The sequence below is a fragment of the Petromyzon marinus genome, chromosome 8, assembly GCF_048934315.1.
Source record: "Petromyzon marinus isolate PM22_M1 ecotype Great Lakes invasive population chromosome 8, UKy_Petmar_22M1.pri1.0, whole genome shotgun sequence".
NCBI lineage: Eukaryota > Metazoa > Chordata > Hyperoartia > Petromyzontiformes > Petromyzontidae > Petromyzon > Petromyzon marinus.
In genome coordinates, this window is record NC_133674.1 from 15,638,231 (window position 1) to 15,662,653 (window position 24,423).

The 24,423-nt window shown below is 46.2% G+C and overlaps 1 protein-coding gene across 15 annotated transcripts in view; it reads left to right on the forward strand.

The window, feature by feature from the left end:
• Positions 1–1,260: 1,260 nt before the first annotated feature.
• LOC116940279 (transcription factor 7-like 2) overlaps positions 1,261–24,423 on the forward strand; it is a 161,772-nt gene continuing 138,609 nt past the window's right edge. For 4 of the 15 annotated variants that reach the window (XM_076065690.1, XM_076065697.1, XM_076065691.1 and 1 more), the window contains exons 1-3: positions 1,264–2,156; positions 4,601–4,649; positions 5,665–5,777. In XM_076065690.1, the coding sequence (XP_075921805.1) occupies positions 1,962–2,156; positions 4,601–4,649; positions 5,665–5,777 (357 nt within the window). In that variant the 5' untranslated portion in view covers positions 1,264–1,961. Of the gene's footprint in view, positions 2,157–4,600; positions 4,650–5,664; positions 5,778–24,423 lie in introns of all 15 variants that reach the window. The other 11 variants (XM_076065685.1, XM_076065687.1, XM_076065696.1 and 8 more) reach the window with 7 other exon arrangements.

The window sequence follows — 24,423 nt, forward strand, 5'->3', positions numbered from 1 at the left end:
GTTTTGGCATTGCCTCTGTGCCTTTGACGCGTGCGTGTGTGCGCGCGATTCCACGTAGCGGTGGCCTTCTTGGGGTGGACGTGGTAGTTGGTGGGGTGGCTGTAATGCTTTGATCTCTTGTGGGTTGTTGTTGCTTGCCGAGACATTTAACTCGGCTTCTTTAATCGTTGCTTCTTAACGGGGTTGTTGTCCTACGTACGGGTACGCGCACGTCCGTTGTGTACATGTTGTTTTTGTTAACGATTATGATGTAAATATTGCGCTTGGGGTTTTTTTTACGAGCTGCCCTTTGCTTGAGCCAGGATGCACTGCAGACAGGAAGCTGTGTGTGTGTTTGGTGGTGGTGGGGGGGAATCTTTTTAAGACGAACGACTGGATTTATAACTGTGTATATAGTAGGGGCTCGGTGTGAGCTTTCCAACGTTGGCATGAGAGTGTTTCTGGTGTGGTTCTGAACAACAACAACATTAGGTGACTCTGCAGTGCACAAAACACTGCCCCCACCGTCTTAGCTCATTTACACTGCTTAGTTGGTTAAATACAAATACAAAAACAGTGCAATTTCCACGGGGAAATCACGATAGCATTAACAATGGCAGGCATAGAATGGTTCGCGTTAATTTCGGTGAAGGCACCCTGTCGAACTTCAGCAGACGACTGTGTATTTGGGGGGGGGGAGGGGGTGAACATTAAGAACACAGCCGTTAAGTGCAAGCAAAATCAAAGTTTTCGTGAAAGTTGGTGCAGCAACTTTTTACGCGCTGATGCCGCAGCCGCCGCATTTGTACGGATGGAATTAAGTAACCGTACAAGTTGGGATATGATTCCGCGAAGAGCCAACATTCACGACTGTAAATCACCGGTTGGGCTGTGATTTTCAAAGGGGTAAAGTTTTGGGGGATGGGGATGACGCAGCTGCTACCGCCTTTGGAAGCCGCGTCAATCTGACTCGCCCGACTATGGGGAATCATTACGTGGTCGGTGGCAGCGGTAGCTCCGAGTCCTTGTACGCACGTATCCCCTGGTTCCTATGCTAATGGAAGAAAAAAAAATCCATCCCGCAAACTGCACCACCAAATCGGATCCAGCTCTGGGTTCATGGTCTTTGGAGGAACTCACCCTACACCCACTACCCTTCCCCCATCAACACACCCTCCCCTCCACAACCCCCATCATCACCACCATCATCATCCTCCTCCCTACACCCACCCCTCCCCTTCCTCACTACCACCAACCAAACCACCCACCCACCCACCCCCCGTGCAAACGCCCGCCTCCTTTTTCTCCGGGAGAGCGGGACCCGAGCCAGCCCCAGTCAATCAGGCTGTCAATCACTGTCGCGGCGCAGCCCTTTGATGTCGGGCGCGCGCACGGGAGCGCGGAGTCGTGCGCATTGATCGCGTGGCCTCCTCCCGCCAGGTTTAACCCCTTGCTCGTCTCCGCACAACCACCGGTTTCTCGGCCGCCCGTCGCCCGCCCGGAGTCTGCTGGCTGCGACCAACGCGACCGGGGCCGCACCACGGCGTAAAGCCCTCCTCCTTCCTCTCCGCCTGCCTCGCCTCTCTGCCTCGACGAGGCTGCTGCTGCTGCTGCTGCCGCCGCACCACCACCACCACCAGCAGCCGCCGCCGCAGCCGCATCGCCGCTCTCTCGCCCGGCTTGTGCCCAGCTTCGTGAGCAGGAGAGAGAAAGAGAGAGGCACCCAGGGGGCTGTGGACTCACAAGCGGCGGCAGGTAACAGCGGCCGACCGCAGAGGAGCACAACTCTACAAGTGTACATCTCCAGCCCTCCCTTCCCTGCGGCCCTACCCACATCTCCACCAACCTCCCCACCACCCCACACCTCCCCCTTCGGCGTCGGCTGCTGGGGGCTTCCCTTTTCCCTTTTGAGTCCAAAAGTTACCCCGGCTCGAGTACCCCCCCCCCGACCACCTCAGCCTGCCCCGCCTGGAGGAGCAACCATGCCGCAGCTGGCGGCGGCGACCGCGGGCCCCGAGGAGCTGGGAGCTAGCGACGAGATGATCTCGTACAAGGACGAGGGCGAGCAGGAGGAGAAGGCGAACGAGAACGCCGACGTGGAGCACGACCTGGACGACCTGAAGTCCTCGCTCGTTCACGAGTCGGAGAGTCGTGGAGGCAGCGGCTCGGACGCAGAGGTGGGTCTGGGGGGAGGTGTGGGGGGGGGGATGAGTTTGCGAGTGATGGAGGAAGGACGCACAGCCCATCATCATCTACTATCACCACCACCATCATCATCATCTCCTATCACCACCACCATCATCATCATCTTACTGCCACCATCACCCGGCGAATGAGTTTGCGAATGATGGAGGAAGGACGCACAGCCCATCATCATCATCTACTATCACCACCATCATCTACTATCACCACCACCACCATCATCTCCTACCACCACCACCACAATCATCATCTTACTGCCACCATCACCCGGCAACTCGAACTCGAGTTTCTGCTCGGGTGCCAGGTGTGGTTGGGGGGTTGGTGGGGGGGACGACGACAAAAGTTGTCGAGGGTAAATGATGTCGGCCGCGCCGTCTGCTTTTTGCTCACTGTCACCGCGAGCTAATAGCGACCGAGCGGGACACGGACACGGAGTGATGGCAACACGAGGATGCAGTCCGCCCTTCTCTCCGCCTCGAGCTGTAATAACAATATGCAGGCGTGGATGTCTCTAGTTGTGCACTTATTGAGTCGCTAGGACAAGACGATATGGGGGTTTCTCCCCCCCCCCCCATTTCCTTCCGTGCACTCCATGGTGATTTAGACGTTTTTAATGCGTGTACATTTTAATGGCGATCCCATCGCCGCCTTAAACAACATTTTCTAGGTTTACGGGTTGTGTGTGTGCGCTATTATGCGTGGTTATTCTCAGTGCGTCAATACGGCGTTAAATCGGTTGAGCTGGAAAACAAAGGATCCAGGTGTGTTGCGTGTATGTGTGTGTGTGTGACACCTTGAGGGCGGAAAAAAAAGCCCTGGGTGTGGGTGGTGTGTATTAAGGCCTGCAGTGGCAGCGTGCGAAGTGTTCACGGGATGGGATTAAACTCCTTTGCTTGCGTGGTCACTGACACTCGTTTATCTCGCGGGGGGGGGGGGTCTCCGATTCCAACCTTACCTCCTCCTCCTCAACGTTGTTGACATTCGGTATTTTGTTGTGCACTTCATACCTCTGTCAAGCCCTTATCTTATTACAAATTCAGAACTTACTGGTCACCCCGTGTGCCCCCTTATACATCTCCAACGTGCATCCTACAAAGTTCCCGTCACAAGGGCGAGAAACACAAAGTGACACAATGTTTTTGTGCCCGTATTGAGACCGGCTGTACGCCGTATGGACCTGAGATCTCAATTTCCCTGTACAAGAATACGGGGTAAACCGGTATGGGATGACGGCTATGGGGCACTGTTAGCCAAAAAACACGTTGTACCCTAACCCATCACAAAACTTGACTGTGCGTAGACTAATTCACGCAATATCGTTGAACCACGAACGATGATATTTTCCACGTGCGTAGTTGTCCGAAAGCATCTTGAAGGCGCTTATCCGTCCACGAGGAGATGGTCACGATTCGAGGGCAGGGGTGAAACGAGTTCAGTTGTATGCAGGACACCTAAAAGCCGCACCATTTATTTTGTTGCATTCGCCACTTTTGCTTCCCCGGTTTTAAAAACAAACAAAAAAATCTCCAACGCATGTTTTGGTTTAAGTGTTTCTAAGTAACCTCGTGAAAATACGACAATCGGCCGCGTTAAAAAAAAAAGCTATATATGAACGGTCAATAGTTGTGTACGTTTTTACTGCTATATTTGTTGTGAAATGTTATGGAGATACAGCCATCGTGTAGTCGTATACATACTTAAAGGCCGCGTGCAGTACGTGTACAATTCGGCTTTAATTTAAAATGTAGTATTTTGAACGGTAATTTAAAGACAATCTTCGTGCAAAACGAATACATCACATCATTATATACTGTTATTGCGTAACATTTGGTACTTTATACAGCACGTGCATGTTAATAGTACAGTACAATATCGCATACTCCTACATACACAAATAAAAAAAACCGCCTAGCGCACAAATAACCAAGCAGTTTGACTGCAATTACACCTGGGTATTTACGAATTAAAAAAATGTTTGTGTGTACTGCAGTGATTTTATTTATTGGGGAAGACGGCGGGTGACGGGTGGGCAAGGCCTTTAAACTTTGCGTGCAGTACACAAGACTCACGTGCGCGTTTTTTCACAACCCTTCGGAGCGAGTGCCACTGAATGTCGCCTTTAAACACGTTTCCAGACCCGCGACACGGCTCGGGCTAACCTACGTTCGCATGCGTGTGTGTATGTGTGTCTCTGTGTGTATTTACGTGGCACTGGTGAGACAAAGGCGGCCGTGCGTGGTGCTGGCTGCCCACCTCCCCCCCCAGCCCTCTGCCTTGAGTGTGCCTTGCCGGCCTTCATAGGAGCTCGCGAGCTAACAGCACTTGTCCCCAACATGTCTGTTAAGGCTACACGGGGGATCTTTATCTTGTGTATTTGCGCGTGTGCCCTTGTGTGTGGGTGTTCGTTGTCACAATGCAGGGTGATGGGCGCCCGCAGACGTTTGACGGCCGGCGCTTGGAAGACGATGGTGAGTGGTGCACAGGTGTCATTATTAACTTTAAACACTATACTCCCCCCCACCCATCTCTCTCTCTCTCTGCTCCCGCCCCTCCCCCCGACAACAAATCGGGTGTTCGCTTAACACGGGCCCCTCCAAACTCTGTTGCCCACGGGTGTCCAAATCTAACAACCATTAATAAAAGCTGCACTTGTAGATCACTCCAAAGCGCCGCGTAAACTTCAAAAAACCGCTCGCCCCCCCCCCCCCAAAAAAAAAAACAGACACGGCACAAAGTAGGGAGATTGCAGAGACACCTGTGCTAAGCCACGTGGTTGAACCTGTTAGCTCACCCAGTGGCTTGCGGTGGCTTTGAAGCACTCTGGACTGTAATTAATGCCCTCTTTCCCAAGAAAGTCGTTACACTTAAGACGTTGACAGCGTTTGAAACGTGACGGTGATGCGAATTTTCGGGACGATCACGTTGCCTTGGACGAGATGATTTTTGTTTATTTTCTGGGCGCGCGAGCACGTGTGTGTGTATTGCTTGTTTACCCGTGTCATAAGTGATGGCATATTGTGCCATAAGTTACATGCTGTTTTTCTAACAACTAACGGAATTCTAATTGCATAATTATGTAACGGCGGTTTTTTTTTATTTAAAGCCTCACCGAGTTTGAAGACTCTGTTAGGGTCCTGCATGTTTTACCGTTTTCATTTGAGTGGCGTGTGGGGTGCAACGTCGGGCAACTCGCAGGAAACCAACGCAAAATGAAGGGGGATAACGCTCGAATGGTTGTGCACAGATAGCGCCAAGAATCCACTGCGCGATACCGCCATCCCTTGTCCACCCCCCTCCCCCCGCCCCATCCGATTTTCTGACCAGGGCTCAACCCTGCTTAGCATCTTGAGATCTGACGAGTATTTTTTGGGGCGCACATTTGGGGTGTTTTTTTTGCTGTGTCGCGCGCAAAACTTGCACGCAACTCGCGCGTGCACAGCTCCACACGCGTTGCGTGCGCGTACCTCGCTCTCCGCCTCCTAGGTCGCCACCGGGGTGAAGGCCACCTGATCAGCTCCATGTACACCGGGTTCCCACTCCTCATGCTGCCTGACCTGGGCACCCCGTGTCTCTCCCAAGGCGCACTTTCTCCTCCGGTACGTGTCGGACAAACCCACCCCAAAATATCACGTACCCCTCGGCCGAACCCCCCCCCCCGCCCGCTTGTTTATGTCGCCCGTTGCTTGTGCGTTTACTTGTGTCTTACAACACGTGCCGTCCTCTTCACCCCCCCCACCCCCCATGTGTACACGTGCTTACCAGCCCGCCTATGCATTGTGCTTTGACTGATAACAGCTTCCTGCCGAAAGTCGGTAGCGACGCCAACCACACGTTGTTAATCGGAGCGCGGCGGGGGGGGGCGGTGGCCCCCCTCCCTCCCTCTTCCTCTCAACACATTGAAGGGGCCCCTATTGTCAGTGGAAGGGTGGTGATGTATTGGGTGGAGCACCCAGGGCACGTTTTAGCGGTGACCCCTCTCCACCAGTCGGGCCACTCTTTCAGAGTGTCTGGAGATCCGCACGTCGTGTTTTCTACGAATGGTTTTGACGCCGACGTTTTTAACGTCACGGTTTACGTGACGTTCGCACTCCTTAAGTGATGACCCAACACAGCATGCTGCTGTGTACAGGGGAGTGCAAGTGCGTGTTAATGTGGAAGCCACTGATGTTGATTATTCTCGTCTGGTGTCGTGATCTCTGTCAAGTTCTATAGATGCCTTTGATATTGGTTTAAATGCCACCCCCTCCCCCCTTTTAAATGCCAAAACATTATTTTAAGTGTCGTTTTGACCATCATGCAACTCCTCAATAGCGCCAAGTGGGTGGGTGTTCATGTACAGCCAAAAATGTTTCTTTAACCGCTATTCCGTAGCCTATGGCTATAGCAATAATAAAAAAAGAACAAGACGGTACCTTTTTTTGGTCCATGAATGCTGACCAGTTTTATTTCCATTAGAAGCAGTCATTTAAAATTACCTTTATTTTCTTTATTTTCTCCTGGCCAGAAGCCGCTGAACTAAAGTACGCATATTTCATTTTAAACAATGTGTGTGGGGTTTTGTTGCTTCCTTCCCTTTATTACTCTACGATGAAATCAAAGGGCTTTTACAATAAAATATTTACGTGTAACTACATACAGTACTGTTTACATGACCCAAAACATGTCAATAAACCATAGGGTTATACACACACACACAAATTAGACATGGATGCTATGTAATTGGAGTCGACTTGCAAAGGTTACAAAGTTACCTATTACGGCAATTCTCTGCATTCCATATTTTGCCGCAACCTGGCTTCTTTGAACACACGTTGGTGTCACGTAACCTAGCCTGTTTTGACGTTCTTTGATCCCGTTGGGCCTGTTGTCACCCGTACATATTTGTGAAATTGTCAGCGTAGCCCTTATTCCACGTAGGCCTGCATAAGTGGCAAAAATATAGGGAATTGAAACACTGCTCAAAACAACAGGGAAGGGGAGTGTAATCGTTAAGTGTGACTGCGTTTTGTTACAAGGCGGCGGCGGTAGCAGCAGCGGTGGGCTGCTATCAGGCTTATTTTGTTTAAAGCCGGTAGGCCGCTATTTGGGGCCTGATGCATTTTGAGGAGATTGAGCCGGGCGGAACTAATCCACAAATTGTACGCATTGCAACAGGACGCTTGTTTTAGTTTCAGGAGACGAGAGTAATTGTTGGTGGATTTCAGGGTTGAAGTGATTGTGGTTTGTGCATTAGCAGCCTGAACATTCGATTTTGTTTTAGATGCTCCCGAATAGAAACGTAACGAATGCTGGAACACGACATTGTTCATACTTTGGCAGATCGTAGACTATTGTTTGAAGGTATGTTGATATAATAACGGTTTCGTTTGTCTTTAGCATAATCGAGCTAGTTTACTGGAAAAAAAAAAAATTAGAGCAGCAGTTTAGTTGGTCAGATGATCTGGAGGGATGCCCAATACAGATGTCGTGTGTGATGAGCAAGTGACATATTCATTCCAATTCCTTAGTTTTTTTTTGGTCATGCTCTCCGGGCTTTTGTAAAATGTTCACACTTCCACCAATCATCTTGTAGACGTCGCGGCCTAGCTCCCATAGCGATCCAGCTTTTACGCCAGAGATGTTGCGATTTGTATGTTTTGCCTTGTGCAACGACTCAAGGTGGCATTCGTCTCTGACTTTCAAACTCGCGTCAGTATTCCTTAAAAAAAAATTCTAATCATTTGTCTGCAGTCAATGATATGACCAGTTGGGTCCCATTGTGCTGTACTGACGTGGTGTGTGAGTGTTCCAGATGCTCACCCCCCCCTCCTTCCGCAGAGCCACGAAGATTTACTTTTAGATGACACAAACTCTGTGCAATCTCCAGTTACCTCCTTTCAGCTGCACCTGGTGTCGGGAATTTGTAAAATCTGAGAAATATGTCTCTGCCGGTCAAATGGGCACTCCCGAAAACAAGAGATGTCCCTGGTGTGTGTGTACTCCGGCATGGTCCTTGCCATACCCCACCGCCTCGTGCTCTGTGACAGCTTCAATAGGTGCTTGCTAACAGCTCTTGTCCTAACAGTATACATGCCTGTAGGGATATCTTTGTACAGTTTTCTAATCTGTACGATGATTAAAGAGAGAATCATTTCCACAAACCCCCGATATCCGTTTATTACAAGTACATGGTCAGCATCTCTTCACCTCCATTGCAAGCGAATATGTTTATGGGAAGGTCGGGGTATGCTTTGTTTATCAGGGTTGGGTGGATCAATTGGGAATAATTGATGAAGGATGACATGATGTGGGGGTGAAGTGTATTGAGAGATAAATCTAGCGGTTGGAATCGAGCTAGATTCTGTCCCTGGAATGACAGGTTAGACTCACATTCTTTTCCGCAAAATCTGTAAATGCTCTAATACACAAACTAATATACAGAAGAGAAAAACATCTTCATCATTTATGTGCACGCTGTTCGTCTATTGCACCAAGCTGTGTTCCATGCTTGTACACAAAACTACTAAAGTGCGCTCTGCCGTTGTATGGTTAATGGTCACTGCTTAATGGTTTTTGTTCATTGTTGAAAGCCATTTCTGTAACTTTTCATGTCGCACGAGCAAACATATGCTGAGAACAACAACAGTAATAATTTTCTTGTTTAAAATCGTGAAGCTCTTTAAATCCACACCGGCACCGCCAATCATGCGTGGGTCCCTCTTACCAAAGCCAACATCCAAAGAGGGAAAGAAAGCGACCACATTTAAAAAAACAGCAACGGTACAAAGTTGTTGTTGTTTCTGTGCGTGCACTTCGACTGCATTTGTAAGCAGTCATTGCTTTGCTTGGCCGATGCGTTCGCCGAAAAGTTAGTCAAGCAGTGACTCAACGCTGACAAAGTTGTAACCATGAGGCACGCTGAGAGGGTTATCGGCTCATGACTCAAAAGGTGTATCGGTTGGACACACTTTGGGGGAGGGGAACGTACTGAAGGGGGTTGGGGGGTGGTGAGAGCATGGCTGGGAGACGGGGGGGGGGGGGTCCAATGTCAGGGTAAAGTGGGGAAAAAAAAACAGTGGCCTTGTTTTCGTGGGACCTCTTTCACGCGTGTGTATGTATGTCGAACTACTTTCACGCGTGTGTATGTATGTCGAACTACTTTCACGCGTGTGTATGTATGTCGAACTACTTTCGCGCGTGTGTATGTATGTCGAACTACTTTCACGCGTGTGTATGTATGTCGAACTACTTTCACGCGTGTGTATGTATGTCGAACTACTTTCGCACTGTGCATAGCCAACTGTGCCTATCGAAGGACAACAAACAATGCTAAAAGGCACCTCCCCGATTAGCACGGTTGGCTACTTACGGTGCGAAAGAAGTTCCACAAACATATGTGCGACCAACTTCCCTTTCGCAATTACATTTCACCCAGGTTTAAACTCCAGTAAACCTGTGGCATGGGAACTCTTTATTGCAGATGGCCGAATAGGAATTTCAGATTCCTTTGGTGTGCAATACTTGAGCTAATGCACACCTTGGCCTTATCCAATAACAACGCGAAAACAAACATATGCATCGACTAGTCATAAAAGAGGCCGTTGCAGTGGAAGAAGTGACATCGCGTGGGAATAAAATGACAAACAGTGTTGCCTGGTCAAAAATATTCCCCTCCAGTATCTGGTTAATGCGGCTAAGATGCTTGCAGTGGATAAAATTCGCCTGTGGACCTTTTTAAAGTGGTTGGCCTCACATAGCCTCTGTAAACAAACACGGTTCTCTCCCTTGTACGTGGGAGTTGTGGTGCTCCATGTCTGTATTTTACCAAGCGCTGGCGTTATCTGGCGTATGTGTGTGTGTGTGTTTATTCGTTATCCCTGCTTTCATGTGCCTCCAATTAGCGCCTCTTTGTTCGTTCGTGAAACGTGACGATTAAACGCACGCCTTCTTGCGCGCATTTCACTGCGGTGCTGGCAATGATCGCCGTCGCCCCCCCCCCCCCCATTCGTCTCTGGAAGGGAGCCACGTCAATGGGATTGTTGGTACAAGCAGGGCGATTCTTAGCATTGGGGTGGTCGTGTGGTTGTGAGCATAGCGGAGGGCGCGTGGCCACCGACGTGGGAATGTGGCGCGACGCGCCCTGGAGGTGGCTCGTTGCCAGGTGGCTGCCTCACGGCTGGAGGTCAGAGGTCAGGGTTGCAGTACGTGTGGCCATGTGACCCAGACAGTGGAGTGCTCTGTGTGGACTGGGGAAGGGGGGGTGGAGCTATGCTTTGCTCGCAGATAAACTAAAGCTAAACTGTTTTTTTTTATGTACCAGGTAAGGCCCACTGAGCTACGTAGCTCTTTTTCAGAAGCAACCTGGCCACAAATGATATCTCAACGAAAGTGGCTTATGTGGAAATTTATAGCAGTCAAATATTCTTAATGCCACGTTGATTCTAAATGTGGAGAGGAAAAAGCGGAAGACCTGGAGAAATATGCACGCCAACACAGGGAGAAGATGCAAACTCCAAATATACAGCCGTCAGTGATGGGGCTTCATTCGGTGTACTAAATGCACAGTTTTCATCGCGGAATGCCCTTTCCTTCGCAAATGCATGATATTCAAATAATTCGAATAATTATGATTTGCAGACCTTTGCGACGTAGGCCTCCCTCTGCCGTGTTGGTTGTGTGGGTCGTTTCACCATACTTCACCACACTGGTCAGTGGGTTGGTGAGGTGGGGGGGAACACAGGACTGGTTCAGTAAATTCTCGCCATTTGTTGGCCATGTCCAGGAACCAAACTCGGGTTGCCCGGGTCCGGTGTATTGTGTTTCATACTTGGCTATCTTAGTTTACGTCGTTGGTAGTGCTTGGTGGCTTTAGAATTGGTAGAATGTTTCTGCAATGTGACATTATCCAAATCTCATTTTCAGAAACATTTGCCGCGTTGTACATCTTTCCCATGAACTGCGCTGCCTATACGCCGTGCTCGAATTGCGCCAGTTGTCATGGAAATAGTTAAGGGCCTGGTTTGAGTTTCTTATTGAGCAGTGCTTATGCATCAATCAATAACTCGGAAGGTCACGATGTGTGGTGACTGAAATATGAATTATGTCAGTAATTGTTGCTATAAATATTAGAAAAAACAAGCATGATATGTAAAAATATAAATAGATACTGTACACTTTTTTTTAGTTATCTCATACAATGCTTCTGAATGTTATTATTATTTTTTACCAGGGTTTTGGATATTATTGCCTTGCTGTAAAGCGAATGCAAACTGCTGTGGGTCAAGGGCTTGGCATTTTACCCTTTGAACTGATTTTAACTTTAATTCTTAAAACCTGAGTGTTTGCATGTGTCTGCGCTTGAATGAAATGTGTACGTTTGTGGGGAGCAAGAGTAGTGGTTGGCGGACTGCACTATGAACCGAGTGACCAGAGTTTGATTTCCGGCTAAAGATGACATCAGTGGTGATTTATCTGAACCAGGCCTGTGCCTTCCTCCTACGTCGACTCGTCCTTAAATGTGTACCTGGTATGGCAGTGTGGCAAACCGCATCAACGGGGGAACAAACGTGGCCATGCACAGTACTAGCCTCACCACCCCCCCCCCCCCATGCGACCCCTCATGTGTCCTGCTCATCCTTCAAAGATGCTTGCTAACAGCACTTGCTCTAAGAGCCTGTATAGGCTATATGGGGTGGGGGAGGGGGTCTTTCTGTGTGTAGGAGCATGTGTGTTTCTCTGTGTGTGATTTTAACAGGATGTGAAAGTTCTCAGTGTAGTTTTAGGTAACGATGATCACTGGCGCTAAGCTGAATGGCACAGCTATGCAAACACGTGGTGCTGCGGGACAGGAAAACTCAAGCCGTGTGTTCCCTCTGCATGGTGCCCTCGTGTGAGGTTGTGATTTCCCAGCTCCGTTCCCGTTGCCCGCCCGTATACGCATCATGGTTATGCGTCGCATCGGGGAAAAATTGTGGGAAATATGATGTTGCAACTTTTACGCCTTATACGCTACTCTTGGGATGAGAGCGGTAGCACATTGTTCGTAAACCGCACCTGGAATATGAGAACTTGAGTTTGATACCTGGCCAAGGCTTATGTCAGTGATATCTGAACCAGCTTTGCCGCCCCCCTTTGCTAACCCGCAAGGTGGAGTATGGTCAAACAAACAACACGGGTTGGCAAAGCCTCTATCCAACCTTCGATTAGCATTTTCAATACCGGTTTGATCTGGCATGCAGAATTGGTTAAACAACTGCCACGGGTACAACTCCCCCTGATTTGTTGTATAAAGTTTGAGGTTCCATGATGAGGTGCCCGTGTGTTCATATTGCTTCTCGGCAACAGGTGACTTGTGCTTTGAGCGTCTACGTGGGCTCTGGCTTGTGCGATGTGCGTGTATTTGTGTTGACAAAGCCATTAAGATGTCGTACCAAGGAATCAATCATTTCATTGGTTTCTCCCATGGTGAAATGTTTACAACCACTGATTATATTTGTGTAAATCACCTCTCCAGGTGGTTTATGTCAGAGCACCGAAGACGGACACTGCTGCTGGATGAAGGACTCGCCATGCAAGGCATGGGTGGTGTATGGCCATATACTTCACCTTGCTGTTGCAAGAAGGAAGAAGTGCATGCTTGGTTTGGGATATTACTCGCCACTCAAGTTAGCTATGGCCAGAAATTGAACTCGGGGAGCCAAACTCATTGTGCAGTATACTAAGTATTACATCACTGTTCCACCCCGTGATTGATATAAAGGTCTCAAATATGCTAGCTGCTGTACTGCATGTGCTACACAATTATGTTGAAATTGAGTTGCTTGACTGTAATACATATGAATGGGATTCCAGGTGAGCAGTATCTTAATTGGAATGCGAACTTTTAACGTTATCGGGGATTTGTTTAGCCGACCTTGTGGTGGTGTTGTTACCCACAGCCTATTTCAGAGGGCTGCTCGCTATACTTTAACATTTGTTAAACGATTCAACGATCGTAGGATTGGTGGGAGTATGATTTGACAAGATCGTGTGTGCAGAGCGATAACTATCACGTTAGAGAGAGCTTCCAGCTCAGAAATTTGTGAAGCTATCTGGCATGGACCGTGCCTAATTGACACGTGGCTGGTGCATTAACGATAGATCAGTGTAGTTGTAAGGCAGTCGAACGTGGTGCTAGCTCCACTTCGCCTCGCTGGTCCATAATAGGTGCTCGCTCACGACAGTTTAAGACGGTCACTGCATCGTGCGCTTTTGGATGCCCTTCTGCGGCCATCCAGAACCCTCTTCACGCATATTGAAGCCACTGTAGCTATGCACTTTGAAATCGACATTGAGAACTCGTGTCGTTGGAACTGCTTTTTGTGGTTAGTTTGTCCTTCCCCCTCACCTCTGGTAAGCACGGTTGGTTATGTACGATGCGAAATATGTTCTACATATATACAGTTGCTCTGCAACGGTCGAATAATACCAAGAAGAGGGCTTTGTGTACACCCAATGCGAGCATACGTGTAGATTTCCATTTACAAAAGGCACTTATGATTGGGGTAGCAGCTGGTAGTCCATTGTGTGACTTTGTTTTGTTTAGCTATGCAATAGGAGACCACGGCTTGAGGTTAGTATTGCTCTCCAGAAAATGATTTTTAGATTGTTGCTTTCTGAGCACTGGTGCATATCCCTATACCTACTATAATCACCCAGGAATGTCTGTCTTTAATGCTTGTGACGTCACTCTATGTCGACCAGCCCCCCTCATTAATAATCATGATTAGGTGATGTCCTCCACATGGACCCCCCCCCCCTCATTAACAATCATGAGCAGGTGACATCACTCCACATGGAGCACCCTCCCCCCTCATTAATGATCATGAGCAGGTGACGTCACTCCACATCGAACAGCCCCCCTCATTAATAATCATTATAAGGTGACGTCCTCCAAATGGACACCCCCCACCATTAATAATAATTAGCGGCTGACGTCACTCCACATGGGGGTGGGGTGGGGCGAGGCGCCTCCTCCCCCCTCCTTGGCGTCAAATTATAACCCTCGCTACAAAAGCAGAACCCTCACGTCACGCGATCTCCGTAACGCTGTTGAGACGTCAAAGTAAAAAGGACGTCATGATGAACAAGGGATTACAACCTTTACATGAAATAGGTCTGTGTCACCGCGCCCTTACAAATTGCACTCACATTAATGCAATGAATATCACGTCGCGGTCTGATTTTCGCTTTCAAGTTTCAGATTTACTGCAATACACCCGTCCTTGGATGGGCAGAAGGCTCGTTTGGAATAGTGGCCCTGTTCCTTTATGGCCACCTGGCTACCTGCCTCCGTTGGAAGAATTAAAACAATAATTGGAAGAAAAAAAATGTACAAGGCCTTAACGGTTAAAGCAGTGTCCCGAGCAGAGCTGTGGGTATTAATGCCCCTCATTGGGTGCACGTTTGTTTCTCGTAGTCCATCGGTCACTAGATATTGCATAATCTTGAAAATGTTATGCAATTCCAGACTTTCCAGCCTGCGCAGTGTTTTCCCGTCGCGATGAGTTTTTCTCAACGTTTACCGATTTGACAATGGACAAAACGGCACTCTTATATTATATTACTACTGTTGAATTAAGTGCGGCTGGAGCCGCTGCTCTTTTTATAGTGCCATTAATGCTGTCGATTTTGAAAGACATGTTTTGCTTGCTCACCTTACTATGCAGATCATGTATTCGTGTTTTAATATCTCTTTCAAGCCCGACTTAATGCAAAGAATATTTTTTTTTCACGGGACACGTTCTGCTTTCACTCGCCTGCAATCACTGCATGAAATCGCGACTCGACCAAAACTGTGCCATAACCAACGGCAACGCTGTTTATCGTCGTTGACCGATGTCAAGGCTTCAGTCGGACCACGCTCTGATAAAATTTACAGCAGATTATGCACACCACCCACGTGAATCGCAATTTCACAGAAGTTGCGTAATGCAAACATTTTCACGCTTTTTTGCCAACAATACTTGGCCCGCTTTAGTCTCGATGTTTTGATTTGTGAACTTAAAATTAGAATCGTAACTCTGGCTAAATTTAAAACGTTGTGGTGGAAGTTGTTGGGGGGGGGGGGGGGGGCATGAAACCATTGGTGCCAACATTGCTATTATCCTCAGTTCTTTTAGGGATGTGGTGCACTTTGTAAGAACGTGAGATACATTTTTTGTATGTTAAACCTTCTCAGAAATGGGCCCCTATGTCAGGGAAACGACATGAAAAATTTAGCGCCACAAAAGCAGCCGCTGTGCGAAATTTCCCAAATAATTTTCACCACGTACGTTGAGAGGGGAAGTTAAGCGGGTGGACATTTAGTTTTTACGTTCACATATCAAGTGTTTGAGAAGTCAAAACCACACGATGGCCCGATCTACAGATACAAAAGTTACATTACAGCGATAACACTACGCGGATGCAAAGGAGACGTTGCGGTGGTACACTCCGCTGCTTCCTGACGCGGTTGTCTGGCTTGACCACCTGGAATGTGACATTGTACTTGGTGCTCTGCATCTACATCAGCCGTACAAGACAAGAATTAATAGCATGATGGCTTTTGGCAGTTATCGTAAGTTTAACACGTAGGCTTTCGCGACCAATATCATCCATAATATAGGGTTTTTGGGTTCGATAGCTTGAACATAAATGTGTTTTAAACCCGCCACCACCCGACAGCCAATTAGTGAGGTTTGTCACGTAAACAGATAATGCCAATTCGTTACGAGTACAGCACACCAGTGTGGTGGCGGGTTTAACAACACAATTATATTTACGCGGTCTAACCCAAAAAAACCTATATTATGGACTTATGAGATGGGAAGAGTGAACACGGATAATAAGAAGGTGGACAATTCGATTGAGGGGAGTTTATATTTGAAATGGTGGGTAATAGGAGTGCGATTCAGGATAGTTCTAACTCGATAAACGTGAAAATTTGTGGTAAATTATCCTGTTATCCACGTTAATCCTTGCTGCTTTGTGTGGATAATCGGAATGACGCTTTACATAAATGTCTCCTTTATAGGCAAGTCATATTTTTCTCGGCTAAAGGTTCCCATAGTTGAAGATGGTCGGCGGCTTGTAATTCCTGACTCCACGTTCTTTTCTTCTGTCCACGTATTTGTGACTTGGGGGCGGTGTGGGTGGGAGACTGGTCCACGACTACTTTAGTGGGCAACCTTTTTTTGGTTGGTTTCGAGAGCATCATTGTTGGCATGTAGACTCCACTAAAAAGTTAACGCTGGCACGGAGACCACGGCGATGGTTTAAAGTAGGCACGCAGGCAAGTGCGCGATGTGTTTGTGGTGGGGTTTTTTTTCCTCCTATCCCGGGGCTGTTCCTGCTGCCTAAAATCACGGCAGGGTTTTTAGTTGTCTCCGAGCGTGTGGCTGTGCCACTACCGTGGCGGCACGCATGCTGGGGGGTGTGGCTGTGGGTGGTTGGTGGTGGTGGGTGTGTGGGGGGGGGCATCAGTGGGGGGGGGGGGGCACCTGGCCGACTTGCGTCTTCAAACGCCCGCGTCGGCGTGTGGAATCTGACACGCGTGCGCTAGACGGGATGACTCCGGGGTGCTGTCACTCCGTCCTCCCGTCACTCCGTCCTCCCGTCCTCACGTCCACGCTGGCCCAGAGGCTGTGTCTCTCTCTGCAGTGCAATACAAATGAATTACAAGTATAAATCGAGGGCGCGTCGTCGGCAAAATGCACCAGCTGTTTTCGGGAGACCCGGGTTTTGATGTGGCCCTTTGATCAGCAGCGTGGTAAGAATGCCGTGCTCCCAGGCAAATAAGGCCAAGCCATTCTATCGTGTAGCGTGCATCATAGAACTGAGAAGCATCTTTGTGTTTGTGTGGGTGTGGGTGGGTGTGTGTGGGGGGCAGTGGCACTGTGGTTCACGCACTGCGCTATAAACCCGGTGACCCGAGTGCAATTCCAACTCGTGGTCCAACCTCGGTGACAAATATCTGAACCAGTCCTGGACCTCCCCTGGATCGACTAGGCCTTTTATGAATAACTGATGATACAGTGTGTAAAACGTCAGCTCTGGTTCGACAAAGGTGGTGCTGGCTACCCCACCACTATGTGTGCCTTGCCGGCATTTGCTTGCTCCAACAGTCTGTAAATGCTATAGGGGCAACTTTGTCGTTATCAATCTAGAATTGAAGCTTTTGTGACTGCAGGAATTACTATACTCATTGGTTCTTTTGGTAAAGTCACGTATGTAGAAATAAAATAAAATTTAAATAAATCACAAGTAAAATAAATTTGTCGTTATTTTGCAGTATAACAGCAAGACAGTTGCTGGTAATACTACATTTGAAATACATACCTTTAAAGGTTTACCTTTTTTTTAAGCATATTTAATCTAATTAATGTAATTATCACTATCAAAAGTGTGAGAGCCAATGAAGAACGTGCTCTGTTTTCGAGGGAAACGATGCATGTCATCTTATTTTTAATTTAACAGAATAGTTATCTTGTAAGTTGTCGGTACATTTTTAAGCCACACAAACATTGGAAGAAAACCATTTGTCTTTATTATTCACCCTCTGTAATGTCATGACGGAGAAATGACTTGCACATACACGGTGGCCCAAAGGTGAGGACACAGGGTTATTTCATTTATTTTAACACTGGCATGAAATGTAAATGTATTATTGAAGTTAATATGCTATCTATTATCATTATTAATATCTATTTTTCTTCTTTCTGTGGGGGTGTGGGGGTCTCAAATCTGTCATTTACAAAACTCGACAAAGAACCCGGAATTAATTGAGACAATATTTTTGATGAATGTTCAAAGATTACATCTGCAATAAAAAAAGTTATTAATTCATTTCAAAAGAGAATTCATGCACACAGCGTTAATAGAAGTCCGTTAAATAAATAAATATAGCCCTGTGTGTCCTGAGTCTTGGGGCCACCCTGTGGGAGTGAACGCTTAGAGGTGGCTGACGGGTGCCCTCGGGGTCAAAGCATTGAGCAAGGACATGGGTTCGAAAATCCAGTTTTTTGTCTCCCATTCAACCAATTTATTCAAGTGTATGGTAGTTGACAATCTGAGTGTCTTGTCAGCATTTCCTTAAAACATATCCATTTTGACTACTTGCAGGGTGTGTAACTAGATGATGTTTCTAGCGAGCATGAAGAGATCTAAAGAAGTGGATTCATAAGTAGTTCCTTGACGTCATCTTCCAGGGCCATTTGATTAATCTCAAAACGCATGACGACAGCAGTATTTCAATGTCATTGTGGGGTTGGGGGGGGGTGGAAGATTGAGCCACTGATTATACCTGACTGCCGAATAACTTTTTCCAGAATGATATTGTATCATATATTAATTCTGCACGTTCGGAATTGACGTTAGCTTTCTGAAAAATCATAATAAGTAGGCCACTTATAAATATTTTATTTTATCAATTTGGCGATCACAGTGTTACATCGCTGGATTGTGGGAGATGGTAGTGGCTTGGGGGGAGGCCTTCATTTAGCAGTAGTTACCTTGGCTGATGATAATGACGATGAATCACACTGTGCAAGCACAAACATGCATGCCATTATTAGAGCATGGCAGTATGAAATTATATAAAACATGTGATTGCCTAGAATTCTCCACTGCAGTGCTCATCACTGAATCTTCATCGGGATATGCGAGTACTTTGTGTGGCCTTGGACCTGACATTTTTTGTGTGCATACCAAAAACATTACATATGAGACCCAGTATCACTGAAGAATGTAGCGTCTTGTCTTTTGCCCAAATTTTGCATGAACGTTCCTTCAAAAAGATTAATTAATCTACGAATACCATGGGCGTGTTGTTGGATGCGAGTTTAAATGATGGAGAAAGTGTACAGCCCCAGGCACAGCTCTCCTCAATCACGAGATAGTCACATTGCTGCGTTATAGTTTTAATCCTTACCGATAACTCAACTGATCGTAGATATCACTTTAAGAACCTTTTGTTGAAGTATTTTTGAAGTAGATTTATTCAAATTGCAGCATAGTAAAATTTACAGCGATTTATCTGCGCGCATCATGGTGGCACCAAGCGGATCTTGTTCACACGTGTTCACGAAAAACAACTGCTGAAAAGGATGCCTTTTTTGTTGTTCTGGTGGCCACCCAAGGTGGCATTTTTAACACCACACATCTAAAACCAAGCAGACACTTCCGTGTCATTGGTGTGAACATCCAAAGGAGCCACCCCAGATTTCAAAGATTTTCTAAAATCACTTTTCCCTCCCACCCCGAAGATCGCACTCCTTTGCCGCCAAACTCTAAATCAACTGTGGCACCTTTCAATGTGTCTCTCATTCCCTTCCTCCCTCGGCCGATTTAGGAGAACTGGATATTGTGGTGGCGTTGGGAATGGTTGTGATTGTCAGCAGTGTCGAGTTCATCTCGTGCGAAAACACAGCCTTGTGATGATATTTAAGGAATAATGTGGTAGCTTTCTTGGATCAAATTCTATATACAACGATGTAATCCACTGCCCTTTCTCAGTCAACTGCTGGATGAAACTACCCATGCTGTTTCATCATGGGCGCGGTTGTTTGACCATAATTCACCGTGCTGGTCAATGTGGGTTGATGATCTGAAAGCGGAGGGTGGGTGGGCGGCAAAGATCGTTTCAGATATCACTTTGCCAGCCATGTCATCATCTGTGGCTGGGAATTGAACTCTTATTGTGCTAATGGTGCAGTGAGCTGACTGCTGTACCGACCCTGCCTGTAACAGTAATTACATCATTACAAACAATGCCACAGCATTTATTTTGCCAGTGTAAATCAGCGGAGCCAAACGCAATTACTTCCAACGCCTCAAAAATACTTTAAAAGGACAAGTGTAGAACACGAGTTATCATTTGCAGACCAACACAAATCAATTATTGCTGCGGCACACGTTTGTAAAAAACACGAGCAGTGATATACGGAAACGTGTGTGGGATTCGACGGCACAAGGGCAGTACTGTTGGAGGTGAGGATGTGTTCGTTGGTGGAGTGGCATCCAATTCGATGTTTCGGACATGTTTTTTTTTCATCGCAGCTCGATGCAAATTGGTTCATTTTCATGCATGGAAATGAGGTCCCCGGCATTGAAAGGTTTACGGAGGCACAGCAGTGTGAGCGGGCGGCATCGCATCTGCAAGTTCTCAGATGTGGATTCAAGTGTTCCGATGCTGCTGAGAGGGCGGAGATGTATATAATTATATATACTGTACCGGACATAATGTGCACGCTGACACGACCCTCAAAGCAAAAGAAAAGGAAAAGCCTTTGAAGTCTGCACTTGAATGTCACTGGCAAAATTGTGTCTATGTCGGCTTGCCTGAATGTCTGTGTTGATGTTTGTGTGTTTGCCTGTCTGGGTTTCTGCGAAGTGGATGCCAAAGAGAATCTTTTATTACACATGGGTCTAGTCATCGTTATTGTAGAAATTTATACAAAAATACTGCTGTATATATTTGCAATATTAAAGGGTTCTCAGAATACTTGTGTGTTTTTGTAATTGATAATTTCATTCGCTGTGAATTTAAATGCCACTTAACAAAAACCCCTTTTGATTTAAAGCTTTCGTGACTGCAGGGATTCATATTCTTGGTTCTTTCCCTTCTACGTGACTTTACCAAAAGAACCAAGAATATTAAAAAAACCCCTTTGTCGACAAGATGGAAGCATTTCTTTTAAATGTGGTGTTTGGTAAGAAGGAGATGCATCAGTGGTCGCTCGTTAAAGTTGGGTTTGTATTTTTCACAGCCAACAGAGTAGTTTGGGCTTTAACAAAGTAAATAAATAAATATGCATCATTCTTTGAACTAAATATTTTATTTTGTCTGTAATTTCACAATTGTGCACATAACCCGCAACAAATTTAACAAATACATTTGCAGTCCTTTTGCGTACACCTCTGACTAAATGGAACGCACCTGATCTCATCAGATCTTGAAAACTAAGGGCTATTGAGCCTGTATGTATAGTGCATAGATTGCCAGCCAGCATATTACTTTGTGGTACAGTAATGCATTGGCAGTGGTGTACAAGCACCAATAAAATACCTCTCATTATTAACACGCGCTGATTTAGCTTGTTGCAGGGGCAGCAGAGGGCACAGCAGCAAAAATCAAATGCAAGGTGTTAAGCGCCTACATTTCTAGATTTGAAGTTTTCGTGACTGCAAGGATCCATACTCTTTGGTCTTTTCGGTAAAGTCCCGTAGATGAAAAATATAAATAATAAGAATAATGATAATAAAATGAAAATAATTAAATTAAATCTCGAGGTTTCGGGCGCAACACGAGCGTCCGTCATCATCCACCCTCACTAATCCACGTTGACCAGTGCGGTGAAGTATGGTCAAATCACCCACTTGACCCATACTGCGTGAAGAAGCCTTTAGCCAGTGGATTTACAAAAGGGCTTTGTGGAATAACTGCCCATACTTAACGATGATTACTCCAGTCTCCCAGTGGGATTTCATGTCCTAAATAAAGCAAATTGATAGGCATAATGATGTCAACAATGCTTTGTTTTCATTTTGGATATATTTACCCATTGCATTAGTATTCACGTGAGAATAAACTGTGGAGCCTTTTAAGTGGACCACTGTGTATTGTGGTTATATATGGACACTTGTGATTTTTTTGTATCAGTTGCGAGTTACAGTTGTACATTTGTGAGTTTTGGGTAATGTTTATATGCTCTGTGTACAGCCCTTTGTCAACACACTGCTCTGTGCAGGCCTCTCTCCATGCCCTGTCTTTTCATCGTAGTTTTTGCACCGTATTTTCACCACACTCGTCGGTTTGGACATCGGCTGATTTTAGCCGTGGCTGTGAGTAGAACTAGCTGGGTTCATGGCGCAGTGTGCTGACTACTTCTGTGCCACCACTCAACAGTAGTACATACTAGGGATATATTGAAAACTTACTTCTTGAACTGCTTTTTACATTTAGTTTGTCCTTCCCCGCCCCGCACCGCCGATTAGCACGTTTGACTACGTATGGTACGAAAGAAGTGCAACATTTTTAAATACAAGTTCCCGAATTTCGGAAAATTCTGAAAATATTTTTTAAATCTCAGATTGATCCAAAAAGATAACTTCACTTCCTTGCTTCGCCCCCCCCCCCCCCTTCCCCACAAGTGATGTCACATGGCATCAGGTGATGTCCCGTTTTCAGCACGAAGGCAATTTAAAATTGAATACGCAATGCAATTGATCTGCAAACATCCGATTTACAGAACCCAAATTGTCCTTAAAAAAACGCAAAGATCTGAAAATTATATAAGTTTTCATCTGAAACCAATCCCTAGTGCATTCAATGCAAATAATGTTACAGTATCGTGCCTTTATTCACTGCCACAGACAAAGGCAGGCTGACTTTAAGGCTCCATTTCACGATTATTTCTTTTTGGGCTGTTCTCTTTTCTCAACAGTTCATGGTTCCTCAAGGAGGCTGGGTTTTCTGACCGTAGAGGTCTGATGATGGTTAAGAATGCTCCATTATGTGAAAGCATCTTACCTAATCTAGCCAGCTCATTAAATGAGATACTTTTGGGGGAAAAAAAACCCTAACTGGTGGTCTCGGCAAACTGGAAGTGGCCAGCGCTGATCTGTTCTTAACGCCGTAGGGTCGGTTGAATTGCTGCTCAAATTATGCAAAAATGTAGAGTAATGCAGGCAGCTTAAGCGAAGGAACGCGTTTACATAATGAAGATGTGGCTTTGTGAATACTGGACCTGCTGTATCTGATTACCTAAGACCGTGAATGTCCTTGTTATTATTGCAGTCCTAATTATTTGACTGTTTTGAGTAATTAACATAGTGGAAAATTCAGCCAAGCTAATAATGAAAGTAAAATATATAAAGGCAAGAGGTGCAACCCTACAATTACTTGCTCGTACCACTGCTGGTAGTCTGGGGTCTATTGGACAGAGCTCTAGAGTTCCTTCTAGAGGCTATTTGGTTTGCTGTTCCATGCTGACCAGACATCTTGGACGATTTAGGAGTATTTTAGACTATATTCTTTGGTTCTTTCGGTAAAGTCACGTAGGTACAAATAAAATAAAGCAAAAATGAAAACAACTAAATTTAAATCACGACGTTTCGGGAGCAGCACAAGTGCCCGTCATCAGGTGGGACACAACAGTTAGGAACAAACTGCTGAACTAGGCAAGAAATCTGCAACTGCAGTTCAGCAGTTTGTTTCTAACTGTTGTGTCTCACCTGATGACGGACGCTTGTGTTGCGCCCGAAACGTCGTGATTTAATTTAGTTGTTTTCATTTTTGTTTTAATTTAATTTTTACCTACGTGACTTTACCGAAAGAACCAAAGAATATGGATCCTTGCAGTCACGAAAACTTTAAATCTAGAATTATTTTAGACTTAAGTGTGGTGCACCCATTTATACTACAGGATGGACACGGGAAGGGTAATTTGATAAACTTTCCCACTTTCCCCTGATGTGCTGGGAGATGGAATAAAACCGGTGGCTTCCGGAGTTACAGAGCCAGTGGTGCTCCCCATCACACCATGGCAGCATCTCAATGAAAGTATGCAGAAAATATATACGTGCATTAGCCCCAATATGTACAGTTTCTTATGCAATGGTTGTCCGTGGATTCTTCAGTTATAAACAAGTTTGTGAATGGTGGCCAAACGTACCCACAAAGCCTCTGTACAAAATAAACACTTTTCAATAAAACATCTCGTGCATCATTTGCCTTCAGCCTAAACAATCGGACCTTAAAATAGCCTTAAAATGAATCCAAAAAAATGCTGTTATTGTTTGTGTTAATTTTTTTTGCTGAAGTAGTTTTCACGATCTTTCCAAGGTTTGTGGCGACGAAGTTGGGCAATGTGCTTTAGCATGTGCGTGCGTGCAACCATAAAATTCAACCATGCAGTGTTTTTTTCTACTTCGAGGGTCTTTGATTTTTGGAATTTGTCGAGTTCACTCGCTTCTGGGTTGTCCGGTTTTTTTTTTACCCTCCATATTTGAAAAACGTTGGCGTATTTTAGATTATTATGACCACTACTAGAAATTCCTGCGTGTGGATAAGCCACTTCGATGAGCTTGTTATTGTGTGGCCAGGTCGCCTCTTGAAAGAAAGCTTATAGCTCAGTGGGCTTCGCCTGGCCTGGTCGGGTCGTCTTGTTCAGCAGGATGAGAGCAGGAATAGGTTGTACCCTTTTAACTGGCCCAAAAACTGGCACCTTTATTCAAGGCATCCTG